The sequence below is a fragment of the Nicotiana sylvestris genome, chromosome 6, assembly GCF_000393655.2.
Source record: "Nicotiana sylvestris chromosome 6, ASM39365v2, whole genome shotgun sequence".
Classification (NCBI taxonomy): Eukaryota; Viridiplantae; Streptophyta; class Magnoliopsida; order Solanales; family Solanaceae; genus Nicotiana; species Nicotiana sylvestris.
The window spans coordinates 53,208,091-53,232,198 of NC_091062.1; the positions used below are offsets into that span (position 1 = coordinate 53,208,091).

Consider the following 24,108-nt stretch of genomic DNA (forward strand, 5'->3'; position numbering starts at 1 on the left):
TCGAGAAACCCACTCAAGGAGACGTTGAAGACGTGCCACCTACAGACATCACAGCTGCCGCCGATAAGCCAAGCACTATACGAACAGGTAACACCTGCACTGTTACTAATACAGGTGACGATGCACTCATGGCCATCTTAAAGAAAATGGAAGAGATGGAAAATGAGAACAAAATACTCTGCGGCCAAATAAAGGAACATCAAGAGAGGGTTGGCAAAATATCGGGCGCTCCGAAGCTATTACCAAAACGCGATGTGGACCGATTCGTCAAACAGCCATACGGCGAAGGGGCTGCTCCTCATCCTATTCCAAAGATCTTCAAGATGCCGCCATACTTGAAAATATATGAAGGGACGACGGACCTGGAGGATCACCTAATCCATTATGTTGCTGCAGTAAAGGGCAATGATCTGTCAAAAGAACAGGTACCATTTGTGTTGTTAAAAAAGTTTGGCGAGACTTTGACAGGGGGAGCATTGACATGGTACTCCCAGCAACTAGCGCGATTGATATTGACATTCGAAGAGATGGCGGATAAATTCGCCACCGCCCATGTAAGAGTGAAGAAGGACGAGGCTAGGGTCAATGATATCTTAGCCGTCCGGCAAATAACGGGCGAGGGACTTCGGGATTTCCTGGCCCGATTCAACAGAGTAAGGATAAGTTTACCGAACGTGTCAGAAGGGATGGCAGTAGCAGCCTTTCAAAATGGGTTAAACAGGAACGGATCAAAGGCTACCAAAAAATTGCTCAGTAGACTCATGAAGTACCCCCCAACCACATGGGAAGAAATCCACAACGCCTATTGCGCCGAGGTAAGGGCAGACGAGGATAATCTGAATGGCCGCTTCAGCAATTAACATCAATCCAGACCAAGACAAGCAGAGATCGACATAACAATGGGCAAAGAGATCAACCACCACGTTTCAATCGAGAAAGGCATCAGCCCTATATCCGCACATCCAACTCTCCCCCTCCGCAACACGCGGACTTCGTTCCACGACACACGGCAGCCCTCCGAAATGAAAGAGGTATGCCTCCACTACTATCTGCTCATAATTTTTGTGTTTCCCCTTCAGAAATAATGTACGCACTGGAGAAACTGGCCACGAAGGTGCAGTGGCCGCAAAAGATGAAATCGGATCCAAGCACCAAGAGGTCAAACATCCTCTGTGAATTCCACCAAGAAAGAGGACACAAGACCAAAGATTGCATAGGTCTGCGGCAAGAAGTAGTTATAATATTGAACCAGGGGTACCTGAAAGAACTGCTAAGCAATAAAGATAGGGCCAACTTCGCTCGAGGGCGCGACCCATCTCAAGGACCTCCAAAGCCACCGTCATCAGCGCATACCATATAAATGATCATTGGCAATGGTGATGATACGGCAATCAACCATGTGAAGTTCACCACCACGCACAAACTCAAACGGACAGTCGCCCACGAACGGTATGATGACCTCGAAGGTAGTATCATCTTCGATAAGTCAAATACCAATGGTTTGTCGTTCCCTCACTATGATGCTTTGGTTATAAATTTACGCATCGCTGACACCGATGTAAAAGGAATCATGGTAGATGACGGAAGCGGTGCGTGTATTGTTCACCCACGAGTTCTCATGCAAATGAGGCTCGAGGATAAAATAATACCGCGTTGCATAACACTAACGGGTTTTAATAATGCAGTAGAGCAGACATCCGGAGAAATAGTGCTACTTGTCCTAGCAGGAGGGCTCACCCTGGAAACAACATTCCACGTCATGAACCAGGAAACGGCCTACAATGCCATCATAGGGCGACCATGGATACACGCCATGCGAGCCGTCCCCTCAAGCTTCTATCAAGTGATTAAATTTCCCACCCCATGGGGGATATTCAGCATCCGAGGCGAGCCACGTACCGCCCAAGAATGCTACGGGATCGCCCAAGATTGCACACACACCAAATAGCTAAAAGGGGCAAGCGCGGAAGCATAGTAGTCAGCCATATCGGGCACCAAATCCGACATACAAGTAGAGGCCATCAAAGATCCAGACATTGTAGAAGCTTGCAAAGCAACTGTAGAAGATCTTGATCCCGTCCAGTTAGATAAAACCAACTGCGCCAAAAAGGCTTATGTTGGACACAACCTCTTGAAGCCAGGTGAATATCGTGAGTTTTTAACTAACAACGCCAATTTATTTGCTTTTTCCCACTCAGATATGCCAGGAATCCCAAGGGAGATCGCCACACACAAGCTAAATGTAGATTCACTTTATCCACCGGTACGACAAATGAGGAGAAAATTCAATGCCGCAATCAATGAGGCGGTCAGCGAAGAAGTTGATAAATTACTCGCCAACGGTTCTATCAGAGAATCGAAATACCGCCAATGAGTCGCCAATGTGGTCATGGTCAAAAAGAAGAACCGGAAGTGGCGAATGTGTGTCGACTTCACCGATTTAAGCAAAGCATGTCCGAATGACTCTTTCCCGCTACCCCACATCGACCAACTTATCGATGCAACAGCGGGGCACAAATTGTTGAGCTTCTTGGATGCGTACTCCGGTTATAACCAAATTCTAATGGCTGAAGAATATCAAGAAAAGACCACTTTCATCACTCACCAAGGTACGTACTACTATAAGGTGATGCCTTTCGGGCTTAAGAACGCAAGGGCCACGTATTAAAGGTTGGTCACCAAAATGTTCAAAGAACAACTCGGTAAGACAATGGAGGTTTACATCGATGACATGCAAGTGAGGTCAGCAAAGAAAGAAGATCACATTAGTCATCTGAAGGAAGCCTTCGAAATACTAAGGCAGCACGAAATGAAACTAAATCCTGAAAAGTGTGCCTTCGGCGTGACTTCTGGAAAGTTCCTTAGTTTCCTAGTGTCACAAAAGGGAATCGAGGTCAACCTGGATCAAATCAAGGCCATCGACACAATACCGGAAATACTGACCAGCAAAAGTAGGTGCAGAAGTTGACGGGACGAATAGCCGCCCTATCAAGGTTCATTTCGCGATCCTCGGATAGATGCCATAAATTCTTCAATGTACTAAGGAAATACCACGGGTTGCAATGGAACGATGAATGCATCGACACCCTGAGAAAGCTGAAAATGTATCTATCCTCACCACCACTGCTCGTCAAAGTAGACCCAGGTGAATGCCTACTTGTGTATCTAGCAGTTTCCGAAGTTGCGGTAAGCGTTGTTTTGGTCCGTGAAAATAAAGGTATGTAATCTCTGATTTACTATGTCAGTAAAACATTAATCGATGCCGAGACGAGGTACCCTCACCTTGAAAAACTAGCTCTGGCATTGGTCATAGCTTCACGGAAGCTTAGACCGTACTTCCAATGTCACCCCATAAAAGTGGTGACAACCTTCCCCCTAAGGGGTATCCTACATAAACCTGAACTATCTGGTAGACTAGCTAAATGGGCCATAAAACTAAGCGAGCATGACATAACATACCAACCACGAACTGCCATCAAGTCGTAGGTGCTCGCAGACTTCGTCGCTGATTTCAGCACGAAAATATTGCCCGAGGTAGAACAGGAAGCACTCCGCACTTCTTCACATACCGACCTCTGGGTCCTCTACACCGAGGATGCCTCTAATTCCTCGGGATTGGGACCGGGACTCGTCCTCGAGGTCCCTATAGGTGAAGTAATTCACCAGTCCATATGATGCCCCGAGATGACTAACAACGAGGCCGAGTATGAAGCTGTAATTGCAGGTTTGAAGTTAGCCCTCAAATATGGCACTCGATGACTCGTCCTCCACTGCGACTCCCAACTCGTGGTGAATCAGGTCACCGGGACTTTCCAAATCAAAGAGCAGAGGCTACAAAGATACCAGTCAGAAATCCACAAACTACTGCCAGAATTTGATGAATGTCACCTCGACCAAATACCCAGGGCGCAAAATATCGAAGCAGATGGCCTCGCTAAACTGGTTGCGCCACCAAGAATATCAATAAAGAAAACATGGTCACCTTCCTTCATTCCGCAATAGACCACGTCGAGGTACATTCTAAAAACTTAACTTGGGACTGACATAACCACTTCGTAGCCTATTTGCAGGATGGAAACTCCCGCAAGACAAAAAAGAAGCCAAAAAACTCCGGGTGCAGGCAGCCTGGTACATCCTAGTAAATGGAGATCTCTACAAAAGAACGTTCGGCAGCCCTCTAGCCAAATGTCTTAGGCCACATCAAACAAGGTAGGTGCTGGAAGAAGTACACGAAGGGCACTGCGGCGTCCACATAGGAAACTGCGCCCTCGTTCGATACCTCATTCACGCCGGATACTACTGGCCCACCATGAAAAAAGAAGTCGCCGACTATGTTAGGAGATGTGAACAATGTCAAAAGTACGCCCCTAAGATACACCAAGTAGGGTAGCTCCTTCATTCCGTTACTTCTCCATGGCCATTCATAAAGTGGGGAATGGACATAGTTGGCCCTCTCCCAGCAGGACGAGGTAAGGTATGCTTCCTTTTGGTTTTAACTAACTACTTTTCTAAATGGGTGGAAGCAGGTGCATACGCTCAGATACGCGAGCAGGAGGTCATTGCCTTCATATGGAAAAACATTATATGCCATTTTGGCATCCCCAAAGAAATCATCTGCAACAACAGACCTCAGTTCATCAGAAAAAAGAACGACTGAGTTTTTCGAAAAGTAGCACATCAAACGAATACTCTCCACGCCATACCACCCTGCGGCCAATGGTCAAGCTGAATCCTCCACTAAAGTAATATTAAATATATTGAAAAATAAACTTGAGGAAGCTAAAGGGCTACGGCCTAAACTACTACCGGAAGTATTATGGGCATACTACATTGCGCCAAAAAAACAGCACATGAGAAACGCCATATTCACTGGTATATGGGACCAATGCAGTCATACCCGTCGAGGTCGGGGAGCCCAGTTTGAGATACTCCAACGAGAGCGGAACAGGCAACGACGAAAGCAGGCTACAAGATCTGGATGAACTTGAAGAACGAAGAGACATGGCCCACATAAGAATGGTAGCCCATAAGCAGCAAGTAGAAAGATACTACAACAAGAGAGCCAAGGTGCGACCACTCAAAGTTGGCGACTACGTCCTCAAGGCCAAAACACAAGCGTCAAAAGACCCTAATGAAGGAAAATTGGGAATGAACTGGGACAGATCATACAAAATCGTAGCAGCAACAAACAAAGGAGCATTCCAGCTAGAAACAATGGAGGAAAAACTACTCCAAAACAACTGGAATGTCGCCCATCTCAAGTACTTCCACTTCTAAAAGAAGGCGTCACCTAAGTCGTACTCTTTTTCCCTCACCCGGGTTTTGTCCCAATCGGGTTTTCCCAGGGAGGTTTTTAACGAGGCGGCAAGGGGGACGCCTTAAGGATCGACATGTTGTTCATTACCTCGGCCCATCAATATGATCTCTGGGTCGAAGTAATGAAGGGACTACATATAGATAATAGAATATCCATTGTATGTATGGAATCAAATCTCCATTGTATGTACAGAATCAAATCTCCATTGTATCTACGGAATCAAACCTCCATTGTATGTGTAGAACCAGATCTCCACTAGTCAACATGTGACATCTTCCTATGGAAATACGATCAAATCTCCAACAATGTAAGTTCGACCTCGTTCGAACCACGATGGGATTCTACTTCGACGATAGTTCGAAGCAATATCCCAATGGCCAAGGCCATCGACAACAATGTAAGTTCAAGCTCGTTCGAACCACGATGGGATTCTACTTTGATGACAGTTCGAAGCAACATCCCAATGGCCAAGGGCATCGACAACAATGTTCGTTCGAAACACAACGGGATTCTACTTCGATGACAGTTCGAAGCAACATCCCAATGGCCAAGGCCATCGACGGCAATGTAAGTTCGACCTTGTTCGAACCACGACGGGATTCTACTTCGACGACAGTTCGAAGCAACATCCCAATGGCCAAGGCCATCGACGACAATGTAAGTCCGACCTCGTTCGAACCACGACGGGATTCTACTTCGACGACAGTTCGAAGCAACATTCCAATGGCCAAGGCCATCAAAGACAATGTAAGTTCGACCTCGTTCGAACTATGACGGGAGTCTACTTCGACGACAGGTCGAAGCAACACCCCATTGGCCAAGGCCATCAACGAAAACATAAGTTCGACCTCGTTCGAACTACAATGAGATCCCACCTTGACGACAGTTCTAAGCAACATCCCAATAGTCGAGGGCATCAATGATATCAAGTGTGCGATGAACTCAAGAAAAAAAACAAGACGACAAAAGTAAATTTTTCATTACAACAAAACATCATTTACACTGGCCCCTACAAACGAGCCCAAGTATGACCCGTGAAAAAATCCCTAAACAAAAGCAAATACAAACTAAGACTACACATCATCCCCAGCGGGGTAAGCGTCTTCGTACCACGAATTTGAAGCAAGGCGATTGGCATCATCAGAGTTGATATCATCCCCGTCAGGTGTAAGGGGGTCATACTCGCATGACTCACGAGCTGCATGAGCTTCGGCGTGCACAGCCTGAACCTCCACCTCAGTAGCCCTTCCCTCGGCATGAAAAGCCTTATACACATCAAGCTGAGCCTCCTCATGGACCCACAACTCGTATAAATGACGGGGCACAACCGGATCGGCTGAGGCGCGAGACGTAGAAGGCTGAGAATGTCGACACGCATCCTCTGCCCTCAACGAGGCCATTTGTCCGTTTAGTGCGGTCAGCTCCGTCTCCAGTTCTTTGACATGCCCTTCAAGCCCTGCCACCCAACAACCAGAGGCTTCCTTCTCCTCAGTCAACTCTGACCTAGAAATGCGGAGGGTATCTTCCAAAGATACAGATTCAGAAATAGTTGCCGCCAGCTTATCAGTGCTAACATTCAGCTCGCCCTTAAGCCCCTCAATCTCCGCTACCTTAGTAATAAACCTAGCGGTCAAGTCATCCACCTTCGCCTGTAAGTCGGCATTCTCAATCGTCACCCCCTGCTCAACTTGAGCTCTTTCTCCTTCTCCTTAAGGGAGACCTCCAACTCACTGTTACGGGCGACAACCTTTATGAGCTCTTCATCCCTCTCCCTCAGCTCCTCAATCTTACGCTCCAACTGGTCCTCCCGCTACTTGAGCCCCTCACAGAAAACTTGAAACTCAGGGTCCTGATGATAAATGTCGGCCATCGCCCGGTGCTTAGCCTGATACTGATGATATTTGGACGACATCTTCTCATAAAAGCCCGTCCTTCTCCTCTCTCGACACTCTCTCTCTACCTCCATGATGAGGGTCTGACAAAAAAGAAGGGAAGAGGTCAGAAACAAAGTATAAAACGACGATTATCGCACCAACCCAACGACGAAAAAAGAAGGAAAGGCACCTACCCGCAGGGCCATACCAGCGACCTTCTGAGATAACTCCACGTCACTTATCGCCCTAAGCATCTCGCTTTCAGGAGCAGCACATAGAGGAGTTAGGGCCAATGCCACCTGCTCGTTGTTTAGCAGTAAGTTGTAGTTCTCCGGAACGACCACATTACGGTCGGATCGGTCCATCCTAACCTCCGCATGGGTATGGCGACCCACAAATTCATTAACATCCTCTAGGTCGATATCCGAACCTGAGTTGCCACCCTCAACACGATGCCTCCCAACGTTGGACGATGCACCACCCTCAATAGAGTGCACTGAACCAACTCCTGGGCCAATGCCCTCCACTTGGGGAGATTTTCCCAACAAAATGGCATCGGCCATGAACACAGGCACAGGGGCTGTCCGGGATGCCCCGCTACCATCAGCGTCCGTAGCCACGCCTTTACCCAGCTCAAGTCTCCTCCTTTTCATCGACAACAGCTCGTTCTTGTTAGAGGATTCATCCAAAGGATGTGAGGTCGGTACCGAAGAAACCTCTTCCCTCGCGGCCACGACTTGAGACGGATCTCCCAATTGGATAGGTTTAGAACGACCCTCTCGAATAGACTCACTCAAGACAAACTGTGTATGTGCAGTGGTAATGGTCTGTCAAAAAGCGGGGACTGGCGCCCTCCGCCTGGAAGCACCTTGACCTGTCATCATAGAAGTCCGTACCATTAAGTAAGGTCGCATGGCTAATGAAGTAGTAAGCAAGACGTTTACTTGAGGAAACTTTAGGGCCATAATGCTGCACGAAGTCGGGCCAAGTTCGAGTTTCTGCTGCATGAGACAATAGGCGGGCTAAAAAATCTTTGATACCCGCAATGGGGCGAGGTGGACGACCCATAACTACAAAACGGCAAGCGAATAAACTTTATAGTAAATATAGAAGAGAGAGAAACATAACAAATGATGGCACTTACGAGCTCCGTTCCACCGCTCTGAAATCTGGCGGAGTCAGAAACAACATGCTCGGTCTTGATAAAGAAGTATTTGTGCCAGAATTTGCGGCTCGCCCGATCGTCCGTTCCAACCACCAGCCCTTTCGTACCACGAAGCCTCAAATGCACCATGGTACCCCTGAGGAAGCCAGGCATGAATGGGTGCAAAAGGTGGTGGACAGAAACGCTACACTCCGCCAACTCTGCATACTTAGTCAATAGCAGAAGCACTTTGAGCATGTATGGCGAAGGTTATGCTGGGCAAACTTGGTTAAATTTGCAGAATTCTTCCGCTAAGGGGAAGAGAGGAAGGGTATAGCCGATCATAAAAGGATACTCATAGAAAGCACAGTATCTAGGTCTATGGACGTCCACGTAATCTCTCCCCGCTGGAATCATTTCTATATGAGCAGGAATGCCATACTTTATACGAAAGGCATCAATATGGACCTGCTCCGTCTCAGAAAATACGGGGTTCGGGGTAGGAGGTGGATCTTTGAGGAAGTCACTCCGGGATGAGGGGTGCCTCGGTAGTAGCTCCTCCACCGTATGAGAGCTGTCACTATCTTCTACCACCACATCTCCGCTGTCAGAAGGAGGCACCGTGGATGACGGGGTGGCTTCAGAAACCTCTTCGCGAGAACGACGAGACCTCGGCATAATATCGTTTAAAGGAGTATCAACACAAAAGGAGGAAGGAAGAAGAAGCTTCAGGTGAGGAACAAAAAAAGAACAGAAGGATATGAGAGCAAGAGAGAAAGAGTGAGAGAGGTCTTCAAGAGAGGAATGGCTAAAGTTTTTCAAAGAATCAAATCCCCCACCTATTTATAGGATTTGGAGACGCCAGAATCGAGGCGAAAAGCTTCGAAACAACACAAGAATCAAATCACCAAGCCGTCAGTCCCCGCCTCGAAAACCTGCGTAATGATGACGCACGTAAGGATGACATCACTTCCCGGAGAAGTGTACCACACGACATTTTGCTGAACATGACGACCATCTCCCATTGGCCACGCCATAACGTTCCCACTGGTCAAATTTCTCCAGGAGAATGCATGAAGTCCGCTCATCGAGGACGCATCCGGTCGCGACCTCGACAAGCGGAGGGACTAACTGTATGGGTCCAAATTTGACCGACCACAACCTATAACGAGTACGACAAACGATCGGGTAACTCCGAACTGGCGTCCCAAGGAAGACGACCCCAAGGCGAAAGGAGAAACCGTACGACCCTTGTAGAAGTGTAAACCCATTAGGGGACATTAAAAATATTCCTTGTATTTTTTGTTTCTTACAATTGGGAAGGTTTCCTCTCTAGTATATAAGGGGGACAAAAGACCTTGTAAGAGGGACTTAAAAAAACTTATCAATCTTGAATGAAAGAAAACTCTGCAATTCTCTTTCTTTTACCTATTATTATTCTAGAGATTATTATCTTCAGCTACTATTTACCCCTTCATCATCAATGCATTGTAACTTGATATATACAATTTGTTATTTGTTTTACTTTTTTAAAACTATAAATTAGCTTACTATTGATAGTTACATATTGTTGCACGTGAAATAAAAATAATATGTCACTCGAATTATTAGTTTGACTAAAGTAGCTAACTTTAGTTTTTCGTTTCTTATAGACCTGACCAATTCCATCTATTCCCTTTTTCCTACATTATTACATCGGCATTTAGGTAACTATCAGTGAAGGTGCAGTCAACCACGACAAGCACATGATATTTTCTTAACGAAAGATATCCTTCAAGTGAAATATGATTATTTTATGTGATATTTTTTTAGTCAATGGACGTGGAAAGTTGCCTTGTCGACCAAAATTCCCATTACTATTTTGTCCTTTTGTTTCACCTGCTAACATCATCAGTATCTCTTACTAGAGGCAAAGAGAGTTCGGAACCAAAATGTGGTTTTTTTTAACTCAAACTATACAAATAGATGGTAAAAAAAATTTATATTTTTATATATAGCGTCACAATACCTGGCGCTATACATTAACAGTAACGGAACCGTTAATGTATAGCGCCAGGTATTGTGGCGTTATACATAGATTTTCCTGGTATGTATAGCGCCAGGTATTGTGGCGCTATACATAGATTTTCCTGGCCCTACCAATAATTTTGGACTTCAATAATTCAAAAGCGTATAGTGCCAACGTTTTTGGCGCTATACATATAAAAAAAACCGGCTAGCCATTTCCTATATAAAGAGGTTAGGATTGTATAGAAATTCATCCAAAAAAATTTGTTAACTCTTGTTGAAACGTTTATTATTCTTAAATTCTCCAATAGTTTTTCATTATGTCTGAAGAGCGTAGAATAAGAGTTTCATTATATTGGGGGGGTGAGGTTGTGATGGAGAATAATTCTGTGGGCTATAGTTTACATGCTCAGTGTCATGTTAAATTGCCACTTACAATAGAGTACGATAAATTGATATCGTTATTATGCAAAAACTGAGTGTGAGGAAACGTTCAGTTACAGTTAAAGTAACCGGAAGATATCCGTATTCCGTCACTCCGCAAGGGGTTGTTTTTTACTCGGAGTTTAACATCGACGATGATGAAACTTTGAGTGATTTTTTGAGGACTCCGGACGAATGTCGGGAATTTCTTGTAATCACAATGTTGGAGATGTACGTGAAGGTCGAAGACGTTCCCAAAAACGAGGTTGTGCGTAGCAGAGATAACCCTCAGTCATCGGGTGGTTATTCTGGAGCAGTTTTTGCCGGACAGGTTCCGGATGAAAGAGTTTTCATTGATTTAAACTTATCACCAGCAGCGAATGAGCAACGAGAAAATAATTTATACTCTGCTTTCCATAATTCACAAGACGAGTGGTAAGCTTTAATTTTTATTTGTGTTAATTATGTAAATTTTTGGCGTACTTGAATTTGTATTAACGCTCATATATTTAATAGGGGTACCGGCCGGATATGAATTTTACAAGTGGCCCATCCGGTAGTCATCACCTAATTGAAAACGTCCATCATGGAATTTCATCACATTATGACTTGTAAGTGAAGTGATATAAAACCATATGGATATCATTTATTAATTCAGTAGCTTATATTTTTGTTAGTTGTGCAGTGAAAACGAGCAAGTTGAACCACCTGTACTCACTCAATTGACGGAAAACGACGTATTACATCGGGATCTGGCAGATGCACAGAGTGAGGAACAGAACAGTGATTACGATAACAATGTCGATGAATCCGGAGACGAGACACCCTTTTTCGTGAGGAAGGTGATGAACAGGATGAGGAGGAAGGACCTGATTTGAAGAGAGACCCACCTAGACGAAGAGTGTACGAGTCCGAAGTGTCGTTTCATTCAAGGGAGATTCCTTACATTGATAGCTTGCCAACCGTGCCGGATGTGGAAGCTCTCACAAGGGATTTTGATGAAATCCGGACAGCAAGTGGGATGAGTCTAGACCAACGGTTCTTGCAAAGGGGATGCTTTTTCCTGATAAAGCACGCTTAAGCAGGGCTTGTAAAATGCACAACGTAAAAGAGTGTCGTGAGATGCAGGTATGGGAGTCAAGTCCGATGGTATACAAGGTTGTTTGCCACAGGTGGTTTTGGCCATGTAATTGGATGTTGCGTGCGACCAAGAAGAAGACAGGTATGTGGAAAGTGGGTAAATATATTCCCACCCACACATGCGAAATGGACACATTCAACGGTAATCACTTCAGCTTGGATATTGACTTGATATCTCTTGTACTTATTCCGCACCTCGAAGCATCCATAAGGTATACAATCAAAGAGTGCATTACATCAGTCCACCAGGAATATGGCCATACCATTACGAAAAGAAAGGCATTTCTTGGGCGCAAACGAGCATTTGAAATTGTCTACGGTAATTGGGATAAGTCATTTGCATCTCTGCCAAAGTACATGGCCGCACTGCAGCACTTTAACCCCGGGACAGTTGTTGAGTGGAAGCTTGAGCAGAGTCCGGGAACACCAGAATACATATTCAATTACGTGTTCTGGGCGTTTAAGCCAGCAATTGATGGTTTTTTGCATTGCCGGCCCGTAATATCCATAGACTGAACTCATGTCTATGGAAAGTACGATATCAAGCTATTGATAGTCGTGGCAGTGGATGCTAATGGATAGATATTTCCTCTAGCTTTTGCTATTTGTGCCAATGAAAGCATAGAGACGTGGACGATGTTTTTGAACCACCTGAAAGAGCACGTTGTCAAACAGCGTTCAGGTATTTGTCTAATATCTGATCGGCACGGTGGTATATTAAGCTCTATGGAGAACTTGCCTGCATGGCAAGAACCTTATGCATACCACTGTTACTGTGTGAGGCACTTTAAGGCCAATTTCCAGAAGGCACATCCCAACAAGGATCTACATGATTTGATGTGGATGGCAGCAACAGACCACCAACAGCATAAATTCCGGAGGCATATGGATTCTATCAGGCAAGAAGACGAGGCAGCCTATTGTTGGTTAATGCGACATGACCCTGAAAAGTGGACGTTGCATGCGAATGGTGCTAGATGATAGGGAATTCTTACTACAAACGTGTCAGAGTCCTTCAACGGGTTATTAAAGTCAGCAAGAGGATTGCCCATCACAGCCATGGTGTGGATGTCGTTCAAGCAGATGGCGGAGAGGTTTGTTGAACGGTCTGCAGCTGCAACGGAATTGATGGAGAGGGGTGTTGAATTTATGCTAGTGCCTATGAAGAGATTTGAGAAATACAGACGGCGAGCACATTGGCATTCATTTTTGCAGTATGATAACGAAAGAGGTGTTTTTGAAGTTTGCACCGCTATCCATAATAATTGAGGTAATAATGTACATACTGTAAATGAATCTGCAAGGTTATGCTCCTGTGGGAAATGGTCCATTTACCACATGCCTTGCTCACATGCCATCAAGTGTTTTCAACGTGTTGGTTATGCGGAGACCAACTATGTTGATCAACAATATAGTGTTTCCAAGTACCTAAACACATATAGTGGTCAGTTGCAGCCAGTGGGTGCTGAGCATTATTGGCCTCCGGAACCATTTAAAATGGTGTGTAACAAGTCCTATTTGCGTAAAAGACAGGTGCAGAAGAGAACGCGTATACGGAACCAAATAGATGTTAGTGACATCGTTTATGCGCGCAAATGTGGTATATGCTCGCAAACAGGACACGACCATCATAAATGTCCTTCAGCTGGTTTGGGTAGCAAAACTAATCAAGCTCGTGGTGGGTGTTCTTCAAGTGTACCTAACTACCCATGAGTTTATGTTGTAATAATTAGTTGTTATGTCTATGTTGCAAGATTTATGAAATAAAATTATGTTTGTTAACTATGATTTGTACTTTTCCATTTTACCTATTTAAATATTAATTTAATAAAACTATCCGTATATTTGTTGTCTTGTCAAACTGAAAAGGCTGACCAGCTGACATAAAATTGTCTTGTCAACATCATGATATTTAACACGCAAAATATAGCGCCATTACATAGTACGTTATGTGTGTGTTGTCTTGTCGAACTGAAAAAGCTGACCAGCTGACATAAAGTTGTCTTGTCAACATCATGATATTTAACATGCAAAATATAGCGTCATTACATAAGACGTTATGTGTGTTTTCTCTCGCCTATAAATAACGGGCTCATTGTAATTATTTTGTGTGCTCAAAATTTAGTAAAAGCAAATATTTCAATACAAGTAAGGTTTTTTTACATTACAGACAAATTTATTTCACAAATGGATCAACCTCTTCGTCCACCAAAGTGCAACTGTGGAATAGCATGCTTGATGCAAAATTGTTCGGACGGTGGTAAAGTTGGACGCCGCTACTGGAACTGTATGAACCAGTTTTACAAGGTTCCCGGTGAACCTATTTGTGATTTTCAGGAATGGGTCGATGAACCATGTTATCAGGAATGTTACAGAGAACAACTGCAGTTTCTTTATAATACGTGTTTAAGACAACGAGAAAAAGAAAAAGAAAGCAATACAATTATTGCAGACTTGAGGGCGAAACTGAAGGAGGTGGGAGAAGAAAAATGGAAAACGCAATGGAATTGTGAAGCACAAAAGGAACGTAAAAAAAATATAAATTGGAACTTGAGAAGGTTAAGGCGAAACTGAAAGAGGTAGAAGAAGTAAAAGAACAACTGCAAGAACGATTTAAGTGGTTGGAGCGGAAAATAAATGGCAACAGGGGCTAAACAGGCCATGTATGTGTTTAGTGTATTTTTCATATTTCATGTATTTTGATTGTGTTGGCCTGCTATGTTTGTGTTTGGGCTGTAGTAATGTTTTCCTTGTTTGTTGTACTAAATTTTATTTTAATTGAAGTTGAAGTTAAGTTTAACTGCTTGTGTTGTTCTACATTTTATTTTATGAAACTATCAAATGAATGGAGAACTAAAAAAAGTAATGAGCATATTCGATTAAATATTGTTGTTAATTTATACAAAAATATTGTCTGGGCAATGTCAATGTGTCCCGCATCCGGTGTGTCTCAATGCAGCCGTTGGCCTGAGGCGCATCCCCTCCCGCCCGGGTACGCTATCAGGATCATCATCATCAAGTCGTCTCCTTATAGCTGGATGCGGCGCAGGATGACATGTATCCATGGTGCTGTCAGCTCCAGTAGAAGGCTACATAATAATATGAAACTTAGTGTAGGAAAATACATAACAATTCACAACAATTTATATTGTCTTACCATCATCATGTCTGGATCCTGAATATAGTCATCTGTCGCAGCATCGCATGAACCCTTAAAAAGGAAATTAATAAAGTTAAATAAAATAAATAAGTTACAGTTAAAACAAATTCAAATTCAATACTAATAAATTCATACCTGCGCATGTGATGTAGAGCCATAACTCAGTCGACGCCCACTATAAAAATCTCGGGTCGGTCGATCCTCAACAGTGGTGGACAGGCCTGGGAAGTATCTACCCCAGTCCACTCCTTGAATATCCGAGCCCGTGATCAATAATTGACCCTATGGGGTCACCTGCGATGGCACTGGAGTGTGATAAATTCCAAGGCTGTAAGACGGCATGTCCGTCTCATGCATGCCACCTGCCATATCAGCAGCAACATCAGCAGCAGGAGCCTCAACGCCCCCTTGCTGGGGACCACCTCCTCTCCGCCCACGACCACGTCGTTCAGCACCACCTGCACGTCGGGCACCACTAGCTCGTGGGATACCACGACCTCGATGGTACTGCATTGGGTCCATATAATCAGCCTCGTGTGCCAAACGCTGATCTGATCGGGCTCGCTGCAGTGTCTGGGCAGCCACATCCATGAATCGACGACTATACTCCTGCATGGCCATAGGATCGTGGACATAACTCTGCATCTACTGCCCCATATGATAGATGGTATGCAATCCAATCGCCTGCACAAAGTAAAAAATATAAACTACATATTTGACACTAAATTACAGGTATATAATTAATAATAACAGAAAACATACCAGGGCCTCGTGTCTCCCGGCGTATGGGACGTACCGACCGTGTGCCTGATGAACTAGGTTCCTGATAAAAAGTCGGGAAATAGTGCGGTACCATGCCATATAACGTTGAATAGGAAAGTGCTGCGGAGGTGGGGTCAAGTCCCCTCGCCTGTCCCAAGTACCCAACTGCTCGTTAAGCCATGCCATAAATGTGTCGTCCGCCCTGGACCGATCATCCCTCTCATAATGTAAAGCATGCCATGCAGGCGGAGTCGGTATAGGCTGCGGCATGCCAAACTGGCGAAATACCCGCTCGGAGGCATGATGCTCGACAATATCGAGGCATATGAGCGGGACAGAAGCCCTCCAAATATGTCGGCCGAATGTGCAATACGCTAGCAGGGTACCTATCACTTCATCGCTATACGGCATCCAGATGAACTATCAAATAAGAACACAAAAAGTTAGTATGCGCAACACTAAGTTAATCTATAACAGGTAAGTTTAGTTAGATATTCACCTGTGCGTCATCCAGCAGATCCAACACATCCCTGCAGAGGGGGAGATTATGATGGGCATCATACTCTCGTGCAAGAGTACGACGCATAACCCACCTACAGGCTAGAGGGAGTTGCAGAATTTCTACATTAGCCAGTAGTTGTGGTAGAGGTGGTTGAAACTGCAGAAATCGCTCTCAGGCCCAAACCTAACATACAAAGTTGACGTAAATTATAAGATTAACTATAACTAAGTAGAATTGTAACTAATGGACATATTATTTGAATATATTGTCACCTGTAGAAGCGGCAGAAAGCCACAAACGTCTCTCTGTGTGCCGATGCAATCCCGGCACATCTGCCTGTACAGGTATGAGATGACAGCACCACCCCAGCTGTAGATGGTTGTATCCTCGAACCGGGCAATATAATGCAAAAAATGGAGGCTCACTAGGTTCCCCGAAGTGTTCGGGAACAAGACCCCCCCAAATAGAAGGAGCAACAGCAGCCTCGTATATCGCTGTACATCCACCTCCACTGACTCGTTGGTGATAGTATGGTGGATCTGCACCAGGTGGTCTCTAATGGGGACCAACTGTATACGACTGGACCCAGACACTACCTCCTCGTCCTCCGGCATGAAACCCGTAAGCATGTGCAGCATATCCCAATATGCCTGCCGCGAATAATATCTCATGGTCGCAGGCAGTTAAACTGGCAAGCCATCAGCAGACAGGCCATATAAAATCTCAGCGTCCTGCAGTCTGATGGTGGCCTCGCCGATTGGCAAATGGAAAGTGTGTGTCTCCGGTCGCCAGCGCTCAATCAAGGCCATGATCAAAGCATAGTCGAGCTGTATCCGGCCAATCCTAATAATCCTATATAATCTCATTTCCTCTAGGTAATGGACCACGCGGGGATGTAGAACGTGGGGAGGACTCAAAAACTCCCACAATAGATCCACTCTCCTAGCCCGGAAAGTCTGCGTAAGCAACTGTCCGTCCCATATATATTCGGATCTATGTTGGGGCTGTAGGGCTAATAGATCCAACCTCCGAGGGCCGGGATGTATAGTCATGTCCATGTAGTCAACTGTAAACTATCATTAAACTATCATTAATAATTATGTGTTTTTTATTATAATTTAAATTCATATTTTTTAATAACTTAATTGTACAAATTATATATGTGTGTATGTGTGTGTGTGTGTGTTTTTATTATAATTTAAATTATTATTTTTTAATAACTTAATTGTACAAATTATATATATATATATATATATATATATATATATATATATATGTGTGTGTGTGTGTGTGTGTGTGTGTGTTTTTATTATAATTTAAATTATTATTTTTTAATAACTTAATTGTACAAATTATATATATGTGTGTGTGTGTGTGTGTGTGTTTTTACTATAATTTAAATTATTATTTTTTAATAACTTAATTGTACAAATTATATATATATAATTATGTGTTTATTATAATTTAAATTATTATTTTTTAATAACTTAATTGTACAAATTATATATATATTTACCTAATGTGTTTTTATTATAATTTAAATTCATATTTTTTAATAACTTAATTGTACAAATTACTAATTATGTGTGTTACAATTATTAACTTAATTGTACAAAGTTTGCATTTTCAAATACCAGTATAAGATACTTAAACAAAAAGAATTCTAAGCTAAAATACTACATATTACTACGCTACAAGACTCTAAATTTTACTACGCTATAAGTGTCTACGTTTTACTACGCTAAAAAGGTCTGGATTTTACTACGCTAAAAAATAATCTAAACTAAGCATAAACAACAAATAAATTTAATTGCAAATAAAATACAAAAACGGAATAAAAAACATATATATAAATCAGGATATTAACAGACAAGTTTATTTTACTAATTTATATTTTATTAAAAACACTAATATTAAATTCAGATAAATTTAACATGCTAGTTTCGAAAAAAAACACAAACCGAAATATAACACATACAAATCAAATAATATACATTATTATAAATGTTTCAACTTAAAATAAATCGAAATACCTCGATTTAGAATTTTGGCAAAACAAAAAGATTGAAATTTTGACTCCGGAATTGTGAATCAACAATAGCACGAAACTCTACTCGAATGTGAGACCCTTTTTCTTCGAGTTTTATGTGTCGGGGGGACCCAATTTTTTTTTTTTTTTACAAAAACGGGCAGAATCGGGAGGGGAGTGGGGGGAAAGAAGTGGGGAAGAGTTTTAAAAAAATGGGGGATGGATGGAATCGGAGAAGAAGACGGAGGGGGGGTATAAAAAATCTATGTATAGCGCCACAATACCTGGCGCTATACATTAATGCGCTATGTATAGCGCCAGGTATTGTGGCGCTATACCTGGCCATGTCAGCTTTTACAGTATAGCGCCACAATATCTGGCGTTATACATTAACGGTCCGGTTACTGTTAATGTATAGCGTCAGGTATTGTGGCGCTATATATAAAAATATAACTTTTTTTAACCACCTATTTGTGTGTTTGAGTAAAAAAAAACCACATTTTGGTTCTGACTATATTCTCATATTTTCCACTCTCTTTTGAATCAATTTTTAAATTGGTACGCTATGGTACACTGATATCTGATAGTGACACACATAAATTACATAGCCGTCCTGTTTATTTTAATATATATGGTCCCCCTATGTTTATATATGCAATAAACTGCCGCACCTAGCAAAGTACAAACTTTGATATCCAGCATTTTAACAGTAGCCGCCCAAGTCAATCTTATCTCAATTAGTTGATTTCTTTCTATATTATAATATGCTGTTTGTTTCGATATATTTCTTACTCGAATACGTTTCTCGACAAATATTTTTTTAAATCTTGAATTATTAGCTATTATAAATTATACGTAATACTTTTTATATAGTTTTTAAATATATATATTTTATTTTAAATAAGATCAAAATTCTATGTCTGAATTTATATAAAAATTATTAAGTTGATACCCTACTCCGAACTACGTCACATCAAGTAAACTAACAACGGAACTATAATAAAGTCCATAGCTTTGTTGCTCTGTTTGTGCATCTGGCAGCTAGAGAGAGAGATGGGGAAAGATGGAAGTAGAAGAGAAGAAACTAATTTGAATCTTTCATTATTTGAGTCAAAGGCAGCTAGAGGAAGAAATATTTACAAGTTATTTGCTTCAACAGTGTTTGTGGGTATTTGCTTGATATGGATATACAGATTGATTAATATGCCAAGAAGAGGTGAATCTGGGAGATGGGCATGGATAGGAATGTTCTTATCTGAGCTTGTCTTTGGTTTCTACTGGATTATCACTCAGTCTGCTCGTTTGGATGTTATATATCGTTTTCCTTTCAAGAACAGACTCTCCCTCAGGTTCGCTCTCTTATCATTCCACACAGAGCGCATATTTTTTTCTCGTTATTCTGATTTTGATTTTCGTATAATGTATTTTGGGTCGCGCTTTATAGTATTTTCACTATTAAAAAAAATTTGATCCCGCACAGAATTGTTCATGGAACTACTATCGAGATTCTGCGGACTTGTAATCGAATAAAATAAAATATAAAAGGGCGAAATGATTTCCCTTTTAGTTGATTTTATTCAATGATTGACCAAAATATTACTCCATCCATCTCAAATTAAATGGCATACTTTCATTGTTAGTCTGTTTTCAAAAAAAAATGACACATTTTTATATTTAGAAATAATTTAATTTTAAATTTTTATTTTACTCATTTTACCCTTAATGAAAAGTTTTTATTGTCATACAAATATTATGGCCCATAAAACTTTTGCCCCTTAAGCTTTTAAGACCATATGTTTCAAAAGTCTTCTTCTTTTTTTTTTTTATTAAACTTTATGTCAAGTCAAACTAAATTATCTAAATTGAAATGGAAAAAGTAATAATTAATAAATAAATTATTATTTTTATTACTCCCTTCGTTTCAATTTATATGAACTCATTTCCTCTTTAGTCCGTGCGAAAAAGAATGATCTCTTTTCATATTTGGAAACAATTTACCTTTATGCAATGACTTATAGCCACACAAAATATATGTGCCTCATTTTATACCACAAATTCAAAAGTTTTTTTCTTATTTCTTAAACTTCTTGCTCAGTCAAATTTGCTCACATAAATTAAAACGGCTGGAGTAATAAATTGCATGAACTTTGATCAATTAAATAATGATATTTCTATACATATGGAATTATTCGGCCTAATCAATTTGTCTATTTAGATTATCTTTATATATATATATATATATATATATATACCAAATTTATATATCAATTATAAAAATTATAAAAAAAATTATAATTTGAAATCCATAATTCTAAAGTATCATGAATTTAGTGATAAGAGTTGAATCCATTGAAGTTTAAATTTTGAATTAATCTTGTTTTCAATTTGTAGATACGAGGAGAAGTTGCCAGGTGTGGACATATTCGTTTGCACAGCAGATCCTATAATGGAGCCTCCAACACTGGTGATTAATACAATATTGTCAGTGATGTCATATAATTATCCTCCACAAAAGTTAAGTGTTTACCTTTCAGATGATGGGGGTTCAGAATATACGTTTTATGCTCTCCTTGAGGTCTCTCAATTCTCAAAATATTGGATTCCTTTCTGCAAGAAATTCAATGTGGAGCCCAGGTCTCCTGCTGCCTATTTTAAAGATTCATGCAGTTTAGACGATAAAGTTTTTGCTCAAGAATGGTTCAATACCAAGGTGAGAACTTGCCTTTTTTTCTCAAAATTGAAAATACTTGTCGAGGTGGCAAATAGGTGAGTTGAGTTAAACATGGGCGGATTAAAACAAGTCAAACTAATAGAATTGATCGGATATGTCAAATAACGGGTCATATATAATCCAATCCTCCAACTCCATGGGTCAGGTCAACAAACAGGTCATAACTCAGTTAATTTAAATTTGGACAAGTTGGGCGGGCTACTAAAATATTTGTTGAATTTTCTACCTCTACGGACCCTTAATTAACACTAAATCATGTGTTCCTTACAAACTTTCTTCAGAAATTATATGAAGAGATGAAAACCAGGATTGAGGCCGCGATAAAAAGTGGAAGCATCCCCAGTGAAATTAAGGCTCAGCACAAAGGGTTCTCGGAATGGAACTCAAAAGTAACAAAGCATGATCATCACTCAATTGTTCAGGTAATATATTCTCTTGTTACTAGCATTTATTAAGGTCAAAAAAGAAAAGAACAAAGAATAAAAGATCTACTTTGTGTCCTTTCAGATTCTAATAGATGGAAGGAACCATGACATGGCTGACGTGGATGGAAATCCACTGCCAACACTTGTCTATATGTCACGAGAGAAAAAGCCAAAGTGGACTCATAACTTCAAGGCCGGATCAATGAACTCATTGGTAAATAAAACAATGATAATTTCTGCTTATACAACTTCAATTCATTTTCGTTTTTTAAGGATTTAAGTTATATATACTAATAGTATAACCCTCCCCAGACCCCACTTATGAGATTATACTGGGTCGTTGTTGTTGTTGTTGTTGTATACTAATAGTATAAAAACATTTTATAGATACGAGTTTCGTCACAAATAAGCAATGCGCCCATCATCCTTAACTTGGACTGCGACATGTACTCAAACGATCCAGATGCAATAAGAGAATCACTGTGCTTCTTCATGGACGAAAAGGAAGGGCACGAGATAGCCTACGTTCAGTATCCTCAGCGTTATAATAATGCAACCAAAAATGACATTTATGGAAATGTGGCTCGAGTGACTCATGAGGTAATCTGTAGAAATGATCACGCTTTGAAAACCATTTTTCAATTCTATTGCTGTATGGAAATGAAGTAAGTACTATTTTATTAACATTCAAAGACATGTTGATGAATTTAAAAACTTGGAATCTCCACAAATGTAGATTGAACTAGCTGGATTAGGAGGTTATGGAGCAGCTTTGTATTGTGGCACAGGGTGTTTTCACAGAAGGGAAAGTCTCTGTGGCAGAAAAGTCTCTGAGGACTATAGTGTTGAATGGAATAATAAGGGAGAAAAATGCACCTATAAAACTGTGGAAGAACTAGAGGAAGCATCAAAAGTTGTTGCAAACTGTAGCTATGAAGAGGGGACTCAATGGGGAAAACAGGTACTAATTTCTTCATCCTCGCGTATGCATTTTCTAGAACAGATACCACCCGCTGGGACAATATAGTGGTAAAAGTTTCTCCTCCCTTAATCAAATGTTTCGAGTCCGAATTTGAGAATGAAGTCATCTTTGGTAGGAGTGCTAGTACCCCATAGTGAACTTTCAACAGTGTCAGCCCATAAGCATATTCTAGCAAAAGATGATAACATATGTTTGATTTATGCAATTTGTTTTCAGATGGGGCTGATGTATGGGTGTCCTGTGGAAGATATAATCACAGGATTAACAATCCAATGCAGAGGATGGAAATCAGTGTACTATAATCCCAGTAAACCTGCCTTTTTGGGTGTAGCTCCAACAATCTTAGACGTTGCTCTTGTTCAGCATAAGAGGTGGTCAGAAGGCTTGTTCCAAATTTTCATATCCAAATACTGCCCCTTCATATATGGCCATGGAAAAATCAAATTGGCTGCCCAAATGGGATATTGTATTTACCTTCTCTGGGCTCCTGTTTCTGTTCCTACGCTGTTTTATGTGTTGGTTCCTTCTCTATGTCTGCTTCATGGCGTCTCTCTATTCCCAGAGGTAATCGGTTTTACTATTTAATTATGTCTTCAACTTGTCTATTCACGTGAGAGCCTGATTCTTTATCACCTGCCAATCACATCTGTTTGCTCAGATATAATATTTTTATTTACTTAATTATGTCTTCTGACACATGTTATGTCGCAGGTGTCAAGCCTATGGTTCTTGCCTTTTGCATATGTGCTTTTCACCTTGAAGTTTGTGTATTCCTTGGCTGAAGCCATGAGCTGCGGTGATACACCCAAGTCATGGTGGAACTTGCAAAGAATGTGGATGATTCGACGGACAACTGCGTACTTCTTCGCATTCATAGATTCAGTGATTAAGCAATTAGGCCTCTCTCAGACAGCATTTGCGCTCACAACAAAGGTAGTAGACGACGATGTCCGGAGAAGATACGAGCAAGAGATCATGGAGTTTGGCAGTTGTTCTGCCATGTTCACTATCACAGCAACACTTGCATTGGTTAACCTGATTAGTTTCATTTGGGGAATCAAGAAACTTGCATTAGATGGAGTGGTAAATACTGTGCCACAAGTTATTCTATGTGGATTAATAGTTCTAGTGAATGTCCCAGTGTATGAAGCACTGTTTTTCCGCAGCGACAAGGGAAGCTTCTCGTCCTCTGTTTTGGTACGATCTGTCGTCCTAGTATCAATAGCATATCTGCTACCTATTTTTTAGATTAGTAGACTTAGGATACGTGCTTTATGGTGTGCTCGTACAAATATGTACAAAAATTTAAATGATGTTATTACTATTTAACAATATATTTAAGTTATTAAATAATAAAAAAATGTAAGTTTCCAAAATAATTGATTACTGACCATGTAAAGTTTAAAAATGAAAAATGTTGATTTACTAATATTTATAACAAATAATTTAATATATTATACTCTCTCCATCTCAATTTATGTGGCACTATATATTCATTTCTTGAGAGTCAGTCTAGTGAATATGTTTTAGGAAATCGAGTTATAATCAAGTGGCACATACAATTAGTGAGTTGGAGTGTGTTTGCTTTACAAGTTAGAGTAACTTGTAATCA

At 41.3% G+C, this 24,108-nt stretch overlaps 1 protein-coding gene across 1 annotated transcript; it reads left to right on the plus strand.

Moving 5' to 3' along the window:
• The first annotated feature begins 19,321 nt into the window (after positions 1-19,321).
• LOC104242849 (cellulose synthase-like protein E6) lies at positions 19,322-23,879 on the plus strand. Its single transcript, XM_009797957.2, has 8 exons — positions 19,322-19,707; positions 20,750-21,068; positions 21,371-21,511; positions 21,597-21,728; positions 21,902-22,114; positions 22,251-22,475; positions 22,713-23,060; positions 23,208-23,879. The coding sequence occupies exons 1-8, from the start codon at positions 19,412-19,414 to the stop codon at positions 23,742-23,744; spliced, it is 2,211 nt and encodes a 736-aa protein (XP_009796259.1). The 5' UTR covers positions 19,322-19,411; the 3' UTR covers positions 23,745-23,879.
• The last annotated feature ends 229 nt before the right edge of the window (positions 23,880-24,108 follow it).